We start from the raw sequence: 15,909 nt of genomic DNA, 5'->3' as shown, positions 1-15,909 counted from the left end.
AAATTGAAGCTTTACAAATGTTTTTTCCAATACCACCAACCATTCTCAATTCAGAGCTGAATTGAGTGATTTGTGACCAAAATACGAAACCTGCCTGTTCTTGAAAACCCTAAATTCTGGGCAGATTTGATATTTGACTTGGTGTGAACTTGTCAATTGAATTTCCTGGAGATAAACACTTACCAAATGTACCATGAATGTTCCTTAGGCCTTTCCTACACAAATGAACCAAGTTTGAAGGATTTTCTGGGCCAAATGTTGGAAATGGAGAACGAAAAACTCAAGGCAGTTTTGCCTTAGGGATTTTTCGAAATTTTAGTTGGTTGGTTGACTACCTTTCCGAAAGCATTTTTCCATGAATTTTGATAGAGGGATACCCTTTATATAGGATTATTATACTGCCAAATTTTGTACCAATTCAAGTCCATTTCGATACCTAACTAAAGTCCCAAAGTCGGAAACTCAAATCTGGAAATTTGTTCAACAGTTTCGAATTTTTCCAAACTTCGAGCTACCGTATCTCGGTGCTCGAAACTCCGATTCTTGATCCGCTTGTTCTGTTATAAACCTTACTTGCACCTTTAATTGAGTTACAAATTTCAGAGGCTGGTTCGGAACGTGTGAATTTTTCTGGATTTCCAAAGTTAGCGAAAAATCAACCCCGACACAACCTTGAATGCCCGGAAACAGTAATTTTGAGCTCATTTTTGAGTATCTTCACTTTAGAATCATGGAAAAGTGCCTTCTAAGAACTTTTATTACTTTCAAAGAGGTTTCCAACGGCACCAAAATTTCCAATTTTTGACATGGAGAATGTGAGATACGATTTTTCAGAGTATCGTATCAAACCTGAAGTTTTTCCAAATTCCAAGGGAAGGGAGTTTTCAAGTACTCCTTATTCCTTCAATATTTTTTGAACGTTTTATACTTGATTTCCCAAAATGAAAACTCGATTACCCGTGTACTTTAAGAAACTCCATTTAAACCTCGATTTATGAGTAATTGAGGTTCGTTTTCATGAAATTTTCTTAGATTGTACTAGTGTACAATCTTCCTTGATAATTGGGATATATGAGTGATACTTCACTATTATTTGTTCAGGCGCACACGAGGACCCTCAAGAGGATCCTATAGTGAACGCTTAAATATCGGTTGAGACTACTTACTATTTGGTGAGTGTCAAGTGCATGTTTACTTGAACTCCTGTGAACTTGATGCATGCTTGTCTTGCTTAATCTACCTGGTTTTGATAAAATGGAGTCGAGTGTGTACTTTATCACACTCGTACTTATTTGAAATAATTGATTCATGCTTGGCCTGGCTTGCTAGACTCACATATCCTGAATTACATGCTTGGACCTGTCAAATACTTGTATACATGACTTGGTATGCTATGAGTGCATACGTCGTTGGAGTGAATCTCCTCGACATTTACATGTACATGGGGGACGCCCAAACTCATAGGCAACCTTGGAACTCGAGCCGGCATGGGCTTGGTCGGGAACCTCGGTGAGCCATGAGATTCACATGATAAACTTGATCTACTGAGAGATCTTGCTTGGCATACTCGTGGAGTATCGCCTTATAAATGTCGTGCGGGCCCGGAGCGGTGTACGATGGACGGATGGGAAGTTAGTGGAGTTCTACGAATTGGAAATACCGACCCTATTGACGGAGTGTCATCGCGGGGAGGTATACGAATGTCATCGACACAGTAAGTGGAACTTAGCTCCTGAGAGCTACTATATCCTTGAATTGTTTCTGTTTACTTTCACTGGCTTTATTAATTACTTGTAATTATCTCTTAAACTGTTATTTGGGACTGTTATCTGGACTACGTGCTTGCATGTGTGTTATTGGCCTCACGAGCGTTTTACTCACCCTGTAGATTTGTTTTCCTTAACAGGATTGAACTCGGAGATGTATTGGAGAAACCCTCCTGATGTACTTTTCTTTAGGATTTCTATTATATTTTGGCTATGCCCTTGGTTTTGGGTTGTACTTTTGGAATTGAAATGTAACATTTGGAGCGTGATGCATATTTGGAATTTATGATGTACTTTGAACACCCGACGTGCGGGTTGGATAATGGATGACTATTGTTAAGCTTGAACGCTTCCACATTTACTATATTTAAGTTATTTATTTGTGTTGTGTAGACTGGTAATAAGCTTGAATGGAATTGCTTGAGTCCTGGCGAGAGCTGGGCAGGCGTCCCGCGGATACCCTTTGGTTCGCCTTAGAGAGAAGTGGGGCGTCACAATAAATACTTGCTCCATAAGAAAGATGCAAAATCTTGTCTAATCTGATGGATTCTGTTATTGCAGGAATTTGATATCGAAATAAAAGATAAGACGGGATCGGAGAACCTTGTGGCGGATCACCTTTCGAAACTAGAGTATATTCCTATAAATGACCAAGTTCCAATTAAAGAGAATTTTTCAGATGAATTTGTTCTAACAATTGTGAATTCTCCATGGTATGGGGATTTGGCTAATTATTTGGTAAGTGAAAAAATACCAAAGGGTTTAAATTTTCATCAAAAGAAGAAGTTCTTACATGATGTTGAAAGTTACTTTTGGGAGGAACCGTTGCTTTATAAACATTGTGCCGATGGTATGATACGTAGTGTATTTTCGAGAATGAGGTACGTGATATTTTATATCATTGTCATAACTTAAAAATGGATTGTCATTTTAGTACTTCAAAAACCATAGTTAAGGTATGGCAATCAAAATTTTATTGGCCGACCATGTATCAAGATGTTAGAAAATATGTTAAAGGCTGTGATGCTTGTCAAAGAATAAAAAATATTTCTAAAAAGAATGAAATGCTCTTAACTACCTTCTTAGAGGTTGAATTATTTGATGTATGAGGTATGAATTTTATGGGACCATTTTCTAGTTCTTTTAATAATAAGTACATTTTAATAGTTACGGACTGTGTTTCTAAATGGGTAGAGACAATTGTTTCTGTCGCGCCCCATTTTTTACAAGAAAAATAAATAATTAATTAATGGTTTAAAAAGTGAATTTTTGATTTGAAAAATGATTTTTGATTTACAAAGAAAGTGGGTCTAAATGGGACTTGAAAATGCGACGATTTGACCCAAAATATAGTTTAAAAGGGTTTTTGAAATAGAAATCGGAGTCGCCACTTGGTATAGAGTTAAGGTGTACCAAGTCACCTAAAAATGAATTTTTTAAAGGAAAAAGATAGAAAGAAACCCCTTTTAAACGACTCCTAGTCTACGTAAACCAACGAAAAAGGTTCGGGAGTCACATTTGACGAAGGGGAAGGCGAGGATAAAAATCCAAGGCACCCATTCGACCTAGCCAAAGCTAGTTGCGTGATTTAGTCAAAGATTTTCTTGTTTTAACCAAAGCATTTATCACATTTGGATGCACTATATGAATGCAAAGCCTAGACCTAGGGGGACATCGGGGGGCAAAATTTCTCTTCAAAGCTTGAGAGGTGCCAATCACATTAATTGTGACGCCCAATGGTGATTTTTTGGAGAAGTCACGAATAATGCAAAATATGAGACTCTAAAATAAAATAAAAATATACAAATATACATGTCTTAAAGGAATGCATCATGTCAGGTACGGGGAACCAATGTTCGTGACTCAATTTTCCCTTTAATAAAGGGAATACGAGCGTGCTAAGGCTAGAAAAGCCAAACTCGTCCATATCCCATATCCAAGGGGTTATTTCCCTAATCTAATCATGCAAATGTACTAATCTACCCCTAACTTCCTAAATGAGATGTAAATCTAAATGCTACATATACATAGGGGTAAGGGATATGTTATTAGGGGAAGTATTATGTGAAAATGATAAAAATCCTAAAAATAGAAAAATGTGCATGACATGTAATGTAATCATACAAACATGATCTAGCGAAGGAGATCCCTAGAGGGTCTAGCATTGGACTAGCCCACATCTACGCTCTCTCACAAGCATTGGACATTGCAAGAGCTCGAGGGGACAACCATGACTAGCATTGGACTAGCCACGGTCACGTGCATTTGCATCCATCATACACATATAAAAGTAATGTGCATAATTAAAGCAAGTAGACATGTGAGCACATAATTCACATAACACATAACACATAAGCATGCATATCTAGATGCCAAACCCTAAGAAAGCAATTAAACACATAGCACATACACATGCAAATCACACCAAGAAAAAACAAAGAAACCCTAACTATTACATCAAGAGGGGGAAACCTACTACAATCTAGAAGGGGGATATGAAATGAAGTAATTTAAATAAATACCTAACTATTACAAATTTGGCATTCGAGTGCCTTTCAAATGATCAAAATTGAACTAAAATAAATAAATAAAATTAAAACAAATAAGCGAATTAAATAAAATAAACATTCAAAAACATGCAATAAAGCACGTAAAGTCACGTAGGGCAAGTAGGGGCAAATAAAGTGAGAAATAAGGGATAGGGTGTACCTCCCTTGATTTGGAGCCCTAATGGAGTGAAATCGCATATTTATCCTCCAAAATAAAAGAAAAGGTCAAGGTACCAATTTATTTGGGAAAATTAAAGAAAATAGGCAAACACAAGCTCACTTGGTTACAAAGCCCTTAAAATAATGAATTAAGTGCAATTTAACAAAGCATGGTGGTTAATTGAAGCAAACAAGCAATGAAGTTGCAAAATTAAAGCTGCCAAGGACTGAATTGCACATATCAGAAAGTTTTTAAGGTCTAATCACAATTTCCAGAAACCTTTGGGGCAAAAATTGAAGGAAAGATAAAGCTCAAGGACCAATTTGCAAATGGTAGCAGGGACCCAATTGAAAGCCTTTATAAAAGTCCTGGGGTCAATTATCAAGTTCTGGAACTTTAAAGGTAAAATCACAGAGAAAGGGGAAATTTCGGGACTGAAATTATAAATCTAGACAGATGATCATCTTCTCAAACAGGCTCAATATTAGATTACACAATCGTCCATTTCGTTCTCCTTCATTGGCAGAAAATTCCAGAAAGTTCAACCTCACATCTAGTCACTCCAGGACAGAAAAAAGGAAAACTCGCACAAGCTTCATTTCTCCCAATTTCAGTATGTAATTCGGATTTGTACAAGAGAAAGAGTAAAGAAAACAGGCAAGGCGCCAAAGAAAACAGATCCAAAATTTTTCACAAATTCTGTTTGAACTAGCCGAACGTATGCAAAGCAGATATCAATGCGTCTTTCAGGCAAAAATCTCAATGGGGCATTTCGTCGAACACTAGACGGGCACACATAATTTCAGCTAATCCCTGCTCAATCGAATCCACAACCCGCCCCAAAATTTTACCAGCAACCCAAGACATTCAGCCCAAACAACACATATAACATGTACAATCAGAAAAATCATGAACGGACAACATGAAAACTTGCCACCACAGTCCACGGCAAACCTTCTCCGAAAAAAAAACTGAAACGTAAAAGAAAATGTTGACTTACAGCCAGCTATCACAGGGACAACGTACGGGCGGTAGCGGTGGAATCCGACGTTGCTTTACCGGCTTCATCTTCGCTTTGGTTTAGGCGCTGCAGCGGTTGACTTGGAGCGAGAAGCAGCAGCTTTGGTGGTTGCGTCAGTTGGAGGCTTCTTCTTGGCAGTCGCTGCGGCAGTTGCGACGGAGGAGGAAGTCGACGAGTGGGGGACTGGCATAGTCGGAGGCGGTCCACCGGTGATATGAGGTGGACGTTGTTGGTAAGGTCTGAGGAGGGGGACGGCTGTGGTTTGCTCTGATTTGGTTTAGGATTTGGAGGGGCAGAGGCGGTGGTGATTTGGAAATTTTTCCGGATGATTGAAGTTGAAGCCCCTTCCCAATTTCCAGATTTTTCCTTTCCTCCCTCTGGCTATCGTTCGAATCCTCCGAAGGAAACCCCTCCAATTTCCAGATTTTCCCCTTTTGTTCTTGTTCTCCTCTTCCCCTCAACCGAGAGCCTCCCTCTCTGTTTTCTTTTCTTCTCCCCGTTATCTCCCTCGGCTATCAACTCTCTTCTTTTTCTTCTTGCCTTTTCCCTTCCCTTGTTCTAGTCGGGCAGCTCTCAATTTGTTTACCGAAGCTCTCTTCAATCTCCCCCGAACTTCCCCCAGCTTTCCCCTGCGTTTTTCTCCTCTAGTCGCTCCTCCCTCTATTTTTCTTTGCTTTCTCTTTCTTTTCCTTTGCTTAAACGAAGCCCCCCTGTTTTTGTTTTTTTCCTTTTGCTCTGTTTTTTCGTTTCTTTCTTCTCCAGCTCCAACCTGAAGCCTCTCCCTTCACTTTTCTTCTTGCTTAGCTCCTCTGTTTTTCCTCCGTCGGCTATTCCTTTTCCAGATTTCCTATGTTTTCCTTACTCTTTCTTTTCTTTGTCCGTAGTCTTTTCTCACTTAGCTCCCCGCGGCCGTAGCCTTCTCGGCTTTTTCCTTTCCTTCCTCTCTCTTCTTTCGTACCTCTCCCCTCTTTTCTTAGGCCTCCAGGTGTCTCAAACACCTACCCCTCCCTAAACACTTGTCCTACAATTCCTTAACCACTTGTCTAATGCTTATTGGCACACTTGTTCAACATGCAATTGACACACTTGTTTAATATGCTAATTTTTAAAATTACCTTGCAAAATGTCTTAGCAAGAAAAATCAAATTTTAAAAGATAAAATGGATCTTTATTCAGGATTTTTCTAAAATTTAGTGTAAAATTGCTCTAAAAAGAAAATGATGAATTTTAATGTATTAAAAATAAGAATGAACACCAATTATTATTTGCAACCTTAAATTAATTAAAAATAATAAATATGAAACAAGAATAAAAAGACTAAAAAGTCAAAATTGAATGAATAAACTAATTAAAATTTTAAAATTGAATCAATGAAATTTTTGGTGTCTACAGTTTCACCTTCTAATGATACTAAGGTGGTATTTCGATTTATTAAGAAGAACATTTTTAGTAAATTCGGCATCCTGAGAGCCATAATAAGTAATGAAGGAAAGTAGTTTTATAATAAACAATTTGACTCCTTATTGTTTAAATATGGTTGTAGGCACAAGACATCACTCCCATACCATTTTCAAGCAAATATGGACAAGCGGAGTTAGCAAATCAGGAGATCAATCTCATCTTGGAGAAAACGATGAACAAATCAATAAAAGATTGGGTAAGAAAACTTGATGATGTACTTTGGACTTATCGAACGGCATTTAATACGCTTTTGGGGATGTCACCGTATCAATTAGTTTATGAAAAAAAACTAGTCATTTACTTGTGGAGATTGAACATAAGGCATATTGGACTATTAAAGCAATTAGGTCCGTTTGGATTAGCTGTTTTTTGGGTTGTTTTTCAAAAACAACACTGTAGCATTTTATTTTTCAAATACAAGTCCGTTTGGATTAGTTGTTTTTGGAGTTGTTTTTCAAAAACTATATGAAAAACTTTTACTGTAGATGTTTTATGGATTATTTTTAGATGTATTTTAAAACATATTTTCGATCATTTTTATAATTTATAATTTTTTTATTTTTATAACAATATACATTTATAAACATTTATAAATAAATATATTTATATATTTATATAAAAATATATAAATGTATTATATTATATATAATACATAATATAAATATATTTATAAATGTATATTATTATAAAGAGTAAATCTTTCCTACACTGACGGTGTATACACTATCAGCGTTGGATTCATGACATGTGTGCAAAAATTAAATTTTAAACTCAAATTTTGCATAGTTGTCATTCATCTAACGCTGATAGTGTATACACTGTCAGTGTAGGAAAGATTAATCCTATTATAAATGAATATTATATAAATGTATAAATGTATAAATGTATAAATTATAATTTTTATATTTTTATATTTATATACATTTATGCATTTATAATACATTTATAAATAAATATATTTATATAAAAATATATAAATGTATTATATTATATATAATACATAATATAAATATATTTATAAATGTATAAATGTGTATTATTATAAATGTATAAATTATAAATGTACATTATAATTTATAATTTTTATATTTTTATATTTTTATATTTATATACATTTATGCATTTATAATACATTTATAAATAAATATATTTTCATATTTATAAATAAATATATAAATGTATTATATTATATATAATACATAATATAAATAAATTTATAAATGTATAAATGTAGAGCTGTAAACGAGCCGAATCGAACCGAGTATCTCATGTTTGAGCTCTGTTCGTTAAGCAGTTCGAACAACGTTCGTGTTCGTTCGTTAATTTTCGAACTCCAAACCTGTGTTCGTGTTCGGCTCGTTAAGCAAAATTCGTGTTCGAGTTCGAGTTCGTGTTCGACTCGTTTAACATAAATGAGCTGTTTGCGAACATGCTCGAAATGCTCGAATCCAAATTATTTTAAGCCTTAAATATGTCATGCAAATTATTAACCATTCTCAAAAACAATTAAAGCACTAAGTGACTAAATTTTATTATTCATTAACTATATAACTAACATTAACATAAAAATAACAAATAAAACAAAGCAATTTGCCCTCCAAATATAAAAGTCCAGCCATAAAATTAACCCTAAAATTTATCAAATGATAATTATGTCCATGTTCGCAAACGTTCGTTAAAACTCGCGAACATACTCGTGTTCGCGAACGTTCGTTTAGTATGTTCGCGAACGTTCGTTAAAACTCGTGAACATGCTCGTGTTCGCTCGATTATTAATCAAACAAAAAAATTCGTTCGAACTCGGTTCGTTTAAGATTTCGAACGAGCCTTTCACGAATACGAACGAGTCGAAACGAACCGAGCTACCGAACAGCTCGGTTCGTTTAACAGCTCTATATAAATGTATATTATTATAAATGTGTATAAATTATAAATGAATATTATATAAATGTATAAATTAATATATTATAAATATATATTAATATTATGTATAAATGTATTAATATAATAAATATAAATGTATAAATATATTAATATTATGTATAAATATATAATAAATATTATGTATATTAATATAAATGTATAAATGTATTATATTATATATAATACATAATATAAATGTATATTATAAATATACATAAATATATATATTATGTATAAATGTACATTTATATAAATGTATAATATATATAATATATATTATGTATATATTAAATATATAATATATAATATTTATATAAATGTATAATTACATATTTATATTATATATAATTTATAATATATATATAAATATATTATAAATATATAAAAATATATTTTATATAAAATAAAATATTTATAATATGTATAAATAAATATATTTAAATTAATATAATATAATATATCCTATACATAATTGAGATATACAAATTGAAATAAACATATTAAATATGTATTTGGAGTTGTTTTTGATATATTGTTTGGATATGGTGTTTTTGGAGTTGTTTTTGAAATACACATTTACTGTAGCATTTGGAATGTGAAAAACAGTTTTTCAAAAAAGACCCAAAAACAAGGAATCCAAACGGACGCATAGATTTTAATCTTGCAGGTAGAAGAAGATTACTTCAGTTGAGCGAATTAGAGGAACACCAACTACATACTTATGAGAATGTCAAAATTTATAAAGATAAGGTCAAATATTGGCATGATAATTATACTATCCCTAAACAATTTGAGGTAGGGCAAAAAGCGCTTTTATACAACTCACGCCTTAAATTGTTTTCAGGAAAACTTAAGTCGAGATGGTCGGGGCCATTTGAAGTCATTCAAATCTTTCCTTATGGAACAGTGGAGGTGATCAATGCAAGAAATGAGCGGTTCAAGGTCAATGGATAAAGATCAAAACCCTACTTAACGGGTAAAATCATTCCCAAGGGACTTATATGTCCTTTGCGTCATTCTTCTTCAACCTACGAAGTCGATGTTTTTGAGTCGAGCCAACAACTATAAACAAAAGTGTTAATTGGGAAGCAACCCAATGTTATCGTTATATATATTAATTTGGTGTGATTTTATGTTTAACATATATATTTAAGTTATTTATTGTTTTTGTTTTGTAGGAATTTAAAAGCAAAGATGATCATTTAAGGTGAAAAAGGCGAAGTTTGATCAACATTTGAGCAAATGTTGTTTTTGATTCTTTAAAAAGGGGTAAAATGCATGTTTTAATCATTTTACATATGCGTGCATTGATAATTTCGATAAAAGAATGATCTATGATGCATTTTGACTAATTGGGGTAACATGTGTAATTTTTGAAAAGTTGCAAAATTTTGCAGAAAAACTGTACAAATTGAAAATGCACCTTGAACACGCGACCCTGAGGTCACGTTTTCAAGACTCACGTATTCAATTATGCGAGTTTAACGCAGTATATGCGGGTACCAGAAAAATGTGACTTCAATTCGTGTATTTAAGTATTCACAAATCCTACACATTCAGGCATTATTCCGAAAAGGTTCCCAGCCAAACTTTGACTAATTAACTAAAACTCAAACAAACAAGAAAATGGAAACCAAAACCAACTTGTTTTGATGTTACCACAAATTATCAAAAAAAAATCCAAAAAAATAATGTTTAGGATTAATCTTTCCTACACTGTTAGCATTGGATGAATGATAACTATGTAAAATTTGAATTTGAAATTCAACTTTTGCACACATGCTATAAATCAAAAGGTGATAGTGTATATACTGTCAGTGTATATAAGATTTACTCTAATATTTAATTGGCAAAAATTAAATTTTGATGTTACCTTCATAAGCTCTATATCTATCTGGAAAATCTGGAATGGTAGGGGGAGAGGAAATAGCGATCTGGGAGAGTAAGGATGAGAGAATGTACGGTGATGACAAAGGTAGGCAACATAGCACCGGCGGAGGTGGAGGCACAAGTCAACACAAAGAGGGGAAGGAAGAGACTGATAGAAACTAATTGGAACCCCATAATTTCAACCCAAGTTCCGCAAAGGGCAAGGAGTGGAGCATGGAGGGGTGAAGGCGGCAGCAAAAGTTATAGATAGAGGCGGCGTAATTGGAGGAGGCAGCAGCTGCGAAGAATGCTCCAATAGAGCTTTAGGGTTTGTTTGGGTAGCGTATTATTTGAAATATTATTTGAAATAATTACTATAGTATTTTTTGTGATGTGATGTATGTGAGATAAAAAGATAGTTAAAAATATAAAAAAGATGGATTGAAAAATGTGTTTATGATACAAGCGAAATATTATTTAAAAAAAATGAGATATTCAAACAAAGCCATGGTGATGGATAATTGGAAGGGAAGGAGAGAGGTTTGTGTTTTTTACATCAATTTTATAGTTGACCCGTTTTTGAGTTTTTACTCATATAAAACCTGCGTGTCAACCCGATCTAGGAGTTTAATCATGGAATTGGAATTAGAATTCTCTTGGTCCGGTAAAGAATTGAGATTGTGGAATTGGAACCTCTTGGAATTAGAATTCATTGCTAATTCTATGGAAAAGGTAGTATCCAAACACAAGAATTAGAATTGGGGTTCCAATTCCAATCCTAAACCCCAATTCTATGGGTACCAAACGCACCCTAAGCTGTTTTATCCTATATCTGGTGTAAGAAAATCCCATGTCCAACGCGGTTAGGTTGGAAACAAAAATGAAATAGGATCAAGGAAGGTGACCAAAGAAATACATACATTAATATAGGTGACTAAAACATTTCTTTATTGAGAGGCAAATGCTACATGGTAAATAAAAACTAAAAAAACAGCACGAGGTCCGCGAGAGACACAAACGAGTCCCTTTAACAAATTGATCCCTTAATCCTCAATCATACGAAACTGAATCTGCCATATCAGGTCATGACCTCCACTAATATTTATTATTATGATCTATCATATTTATTTGGTAATTGTTGTTCAGTCATTTACAGCAACATCACTGGTTTTATTAATTTGCATTCAAGCTTTCTGAAGTGTTGCTCGCCTTAAACCTGATGCAAGACTATTCACGAGTTCTTTCATCGACAGGTTGAATTCTCTCTTCATCTGCATGCAAAAGATTGATGCAGGTGTTAAACATACAACAAAAATAAATAAATAGACAAGTTGTTAAGACATTGGCATGATAGCAAAGACTTAATCAACATAAGAGTTAATGATTATTGAAGTGTTTTAACTGCTTCTGTAAGACAGTCGTTAATATGCCTGAATCATACTTAATTTATATACGGATACTTATATTCATTGCATCTTTATATTATAAACTTGCCCAAATTAACTATATTTTTTCGAAAAAATTAATACTTGAGAACTCTCTTAACATGCCACATTATCTAGGGAGTCTCTTGGTCCAAACTATGATTATTAATCCAAATAACTGATGGTCTTTGGCTAACATGCCACATTCTCTAGGGAGTAGTAAGTTGATGTTTATGAAAAGTACAAAATATCATTCCGGTTCATGCATCTGAGGCGGTGAAAAAGTGACTTTCATCTCTAACAATATATTAACTCCTGTTCAGGCCCTTGGTCACTAATCCTACATGTGCGAATATCATTTGAAAATAGCACACAAAAACCTCACATAGTTACTAAGCTATTTTTTACCATAAGTTTTTTGAACTATTTGGATTCCAAATTGTCAAATGAACTTTTATCATTTCGTCAATTTTACGACCAATTTGAGGCCAAAAAAAAAAAGCCCTACACGAACTATAGTTGAATTTCATGTTATGACTGGGAAAGCACTACAGCAAATTCATGCAAGGCATGTTTAACTTTTTTCCTTCAGCTGCAACTTAGAAGTACCAAAAAATAAAGTTTGATTTTGCACGCATTAGAGTATACTAGTCCATTTGAGACTCTAAATATTCGCACCTTCAAAACCTTGACATGAGAATAATTCATGATATTAAAATAGAAAAAAAAACTTGCTATGAGATTAGTATAGTTTTCCCCTGAAAAATAGAACTACCAAGGTAATTGCGTTTTCATGGTACTCACCTCAGTAATAATGGTAATATATAGAGCCAAACTTCCAAATGGTGCAACATTTGTGTTGATAACATCCAGATTGAGTTTATCCATCTCTGAAAGTATTTCAACTAATACTCCTCTATGCTTCTCACACAGTATTCTCACAAGAACATGCTTATCACACATTTTAGCCTCAATTTCAGGAAGCGGTTGCTCATTGCAGCAACCCCCCTGCTCATCTGAGGGCTCGCCCTCGTCTTCAAGCAAGAGCTGAGATTTCTTGACAAGTACCAAAGATTCCATGGTCTGCACCGTAGCTTGCTCCTCGAGCTCCTTTTCTCGCTGCTGAAGATGTTTCAAGTACTTGATTGTATCACCAAGAACTGAAGTTTTATCCATCTGCAACCAAAACAAAATGATCCATGTTTATTTTTCCAGTCAAGACGTTGATGCCTAAACAATTAGTCATGAAATGTGTGATCTAAAATCCCAGTTTCCTGTTCTTCCGATGCTAGTTTCTCAAAGAAACAACTACCATTTTCATCCCCTCTCATTTAAGATGGAACTATCAAATTTATGTTGCTTTTTCTGATACAAATTTAGTCCTTTATGTGTTCACTTTCAATAAACTGTTTGAATTTGACAAGAATCAACAAAGTAATTGGAAATTTTGTAAAATTTTCTCTAGTTAATTAGTCAAAGTTGGAAAGCAAATGGGACTCAATTAACTTTTTGTTGAAAAACTTTTGGAATGGATTGCAATACCCAAGGACTTAGTTAATTTTCTTGGTAACATATATCATGTTCCAAGTTTGTCCATATCCCAAATAATTGGAAAATAAATAAATAAAAATTAATCTTCTATATACCGACAATATCTATATAAACATGATTAGATGCAAGTTACATATAGAAAATTTAAATTTTAAATTAAAAAATTAATTTTCATGCATCCATTGCCAACAGTGTGCATAAATGTTTAATCCAATAGATAAGTTATCATTTTAAACAATAAAGCCCAAACATATTTGCAAATAACACAAAAATAAAGAAAATGAAGACTATAATGAAGCTAATGTTGAGAAAGGAAATGGGGCCTTTTCAGTCCCAATTCTATCCAGTTATGTAAACTATAGAATTTTGGCGTAAACTGATACAATTTTAGTGTAAACATGAATTATAATTGAATTGGTGCAAAACTCATGGTTACGCCAAAAATATATAAGTTTATACCGAAATTGTGCCAGTTTACAATAGCGGGATGGAACCTCATCTGGAAAGGCCCTAGATCCATTGAGAAATATGATCAGTTTACTTTCTTCAGGCCGGGAACTATTGCTGAAAGAGCTACAAATTGTTGGCTTAGCTGCTCACGGCGCTTTCTCTCGGCAATTATATGGTCATAAGTTTGGGAAGGTGGTCTCGTACGACCACTAGTCTTCTTCGTTGTATGTACCCCTTTCACTGCTTCTACAAGACTCGTAAATGAAGCCCTGGAAATCAACGCTTCAGATACTAAATCATCGCCTGTGTTTGTTCCCATGATCAACTGTTGACGGTTCCTTTCTGGGACCACGTTTGAGTTCCCAAATGTGCAAATTACGTGCTCATGGCATGAATTGGTGGCTTGAAGAGTCGACGAGTTGTTAAGATAATTGTTTGCCTTGTGGTGTTTAGATGGTCTTTCGACCACATTTTGGGGAGGTTCCATAGTAGAAGATCCACACAAGCTGGTAGTGGAATTGTTTCTTGGAATCTGCCCAGAGGAAAGTGAGTTGCACTGTGGAGATAAAGAGCTAGGGAAGTACTGTTCTTCTCCGAGTGCAGCAGACAATTCTTCATCAAAGAAATCTGTGATATCATATTGGTCGCTGACAAATGGATCCTCCATTCCCTCCTGCAGCACATAAATAGTACTATACTTCAGCAGTCTTTATCTCCTTAAAACCAGAATATGATGGGAATATGTTTTTTCCTAGCCCATTTATATATAAAAAATAATATTTTCACAAAAAAAAACTAAAAATAAAAAAACCATATACTTGCTCCTTGGATAGCGTTAGATTTGATGGAAACTATAGATTTAAGAAATCGTATGCCTAGTTCTGTTGACAGCTTAAGAACAGGATTATCACATCATGGTAAAGATCTATCTTCATGATAAGAAATGATTGTTCTTATTACCAGTTCAGAGAACCATGAAGCCTCAGCTGTATCCTCCATATAATATCAAGTCTGGCTGAAATTTCTGCAGAAGGGCCATTCGTAGAAAACATGGAAAAATTTTCATACCTAAAGAAGAAACTTAAAAGAAGAAGAAGAAAGAAGAACTTACCTCTGCGAAGGATTGGAAAGCCTCCCTTGTATGAGATAGAATAATTGTTTGTCCCTTTATATAAAGTTGGAGCATTGTCCAACACAATAATTAGACTTTTCTGTATCAAAATTCTAGAACATGAATTTCTGGAGATTGATATCTGCCCTTCAAAATAAACCTAAGGCCGTCTAGGATACAAAAACTTGGGATCTCTGTAGAGTGCAGAAGGTCAAGAATGGAGGGCAGTTATCATTCTTCACATGATTTTTATAGGTTTTCTCACGGATTCACGAGGCATGCAGTTGGGTAAAATGCAATAGAAAATTGAAGAATCAATCAAACCTCTTGTCTTCATCTCTTTGTGGGGTTAATTTGGGATACTATGTTTCGAAAAAAAAAAGAAGCAATAATTTGAGTTTGTAATCAATTGTTCTACACACGAGGCCGCCTTGCAAAATCATTGTTGGCGTATGTTGATTGTTGACAGGCACAAAACTTTTACAGGGGAGCCAAAATTCGTACAAGCGTATATTTCTTTTTTTTTTTTTTTTTTTTTTTAAGGAAATATGATTTTATTCATCAAGAAAGCAAACCAATCACAAGTTCTGCTCACAAACGCTTACTTCTCCGAAATGAAGGTAC

General features: G+C 34.3%; 1 protein-coding gene across 1 annotated transcript; it reads right to left on the bottom strand.

The window, feature by feature from the left end:
* Positions 1-11,933: 11,933 nt before the first annotated feature.
* LOC113752052 (transcription factor bHLH18-like) lies at positions 11,934-15,173 on the bottom strand. The gene is made up of 4 exons (XM_027296192.1): positions 15,135-15,173; positions 14,266-14,847; positions 12,978-13,349; positions 11,934-12,020 (listed from the first exon to the last, which is right to left on the bottom strand). The coding sequence occupies exons 1-4, from the start codon at positions 15,171-15,173 to the stop codon at positions 11,934-11,936; spliced, it is 1,080 nt and encodes a 359-aa protein (XP_027151993.1).
* Between the last annotated feature and the right edge of the window lie 736 nt (positions 15,174-15,909).

Source organism: Coffea eugenioides, chromosome 11 (genome assembly GCF_003713205.1).
Source record: "Coffea eugenioides isolate CCC68of chromosome 11, Ceug_1.0, whole genome shotgun sequence".
Classification (NCBI taxonomy): Eukaryota; Viridiplantae; Streptophyta; class Magnoliopsida; order Gentianales; family Rubiaceae; genus Coffea; species Coffea eugenioides.
The sequence above is the reverse complement of the archived record's forward strand: the minus strand, read 5'-3'. Positions and strand labels throughout refer to the sequence as shown.

Excerpts from the sequence above, each read along its gene's own strand:
- LOC113752052 (XM_027296192.1), bottom strand. The coding sequence starts at position 15,173 with ATGGAGGATACAGCTGAGGCTTCATGGTTCTCTGAACTG. Across the intron at positions 13,350-14,265 it reads TAGTTCCCGGCCTGAAGAAA|ATGGATAAAACTTCAGTTCT; the intron begins GTAAACTGATCA and ends TTTTGGTTGCAG. Across the intron at positions 12,021-12,977 it reads ATATTACCATTATTACTGAG|ATGAAGAGAGAATTCAACCT; the intron begins GTGAGTACCATG and ends TTTTGCATGCAG.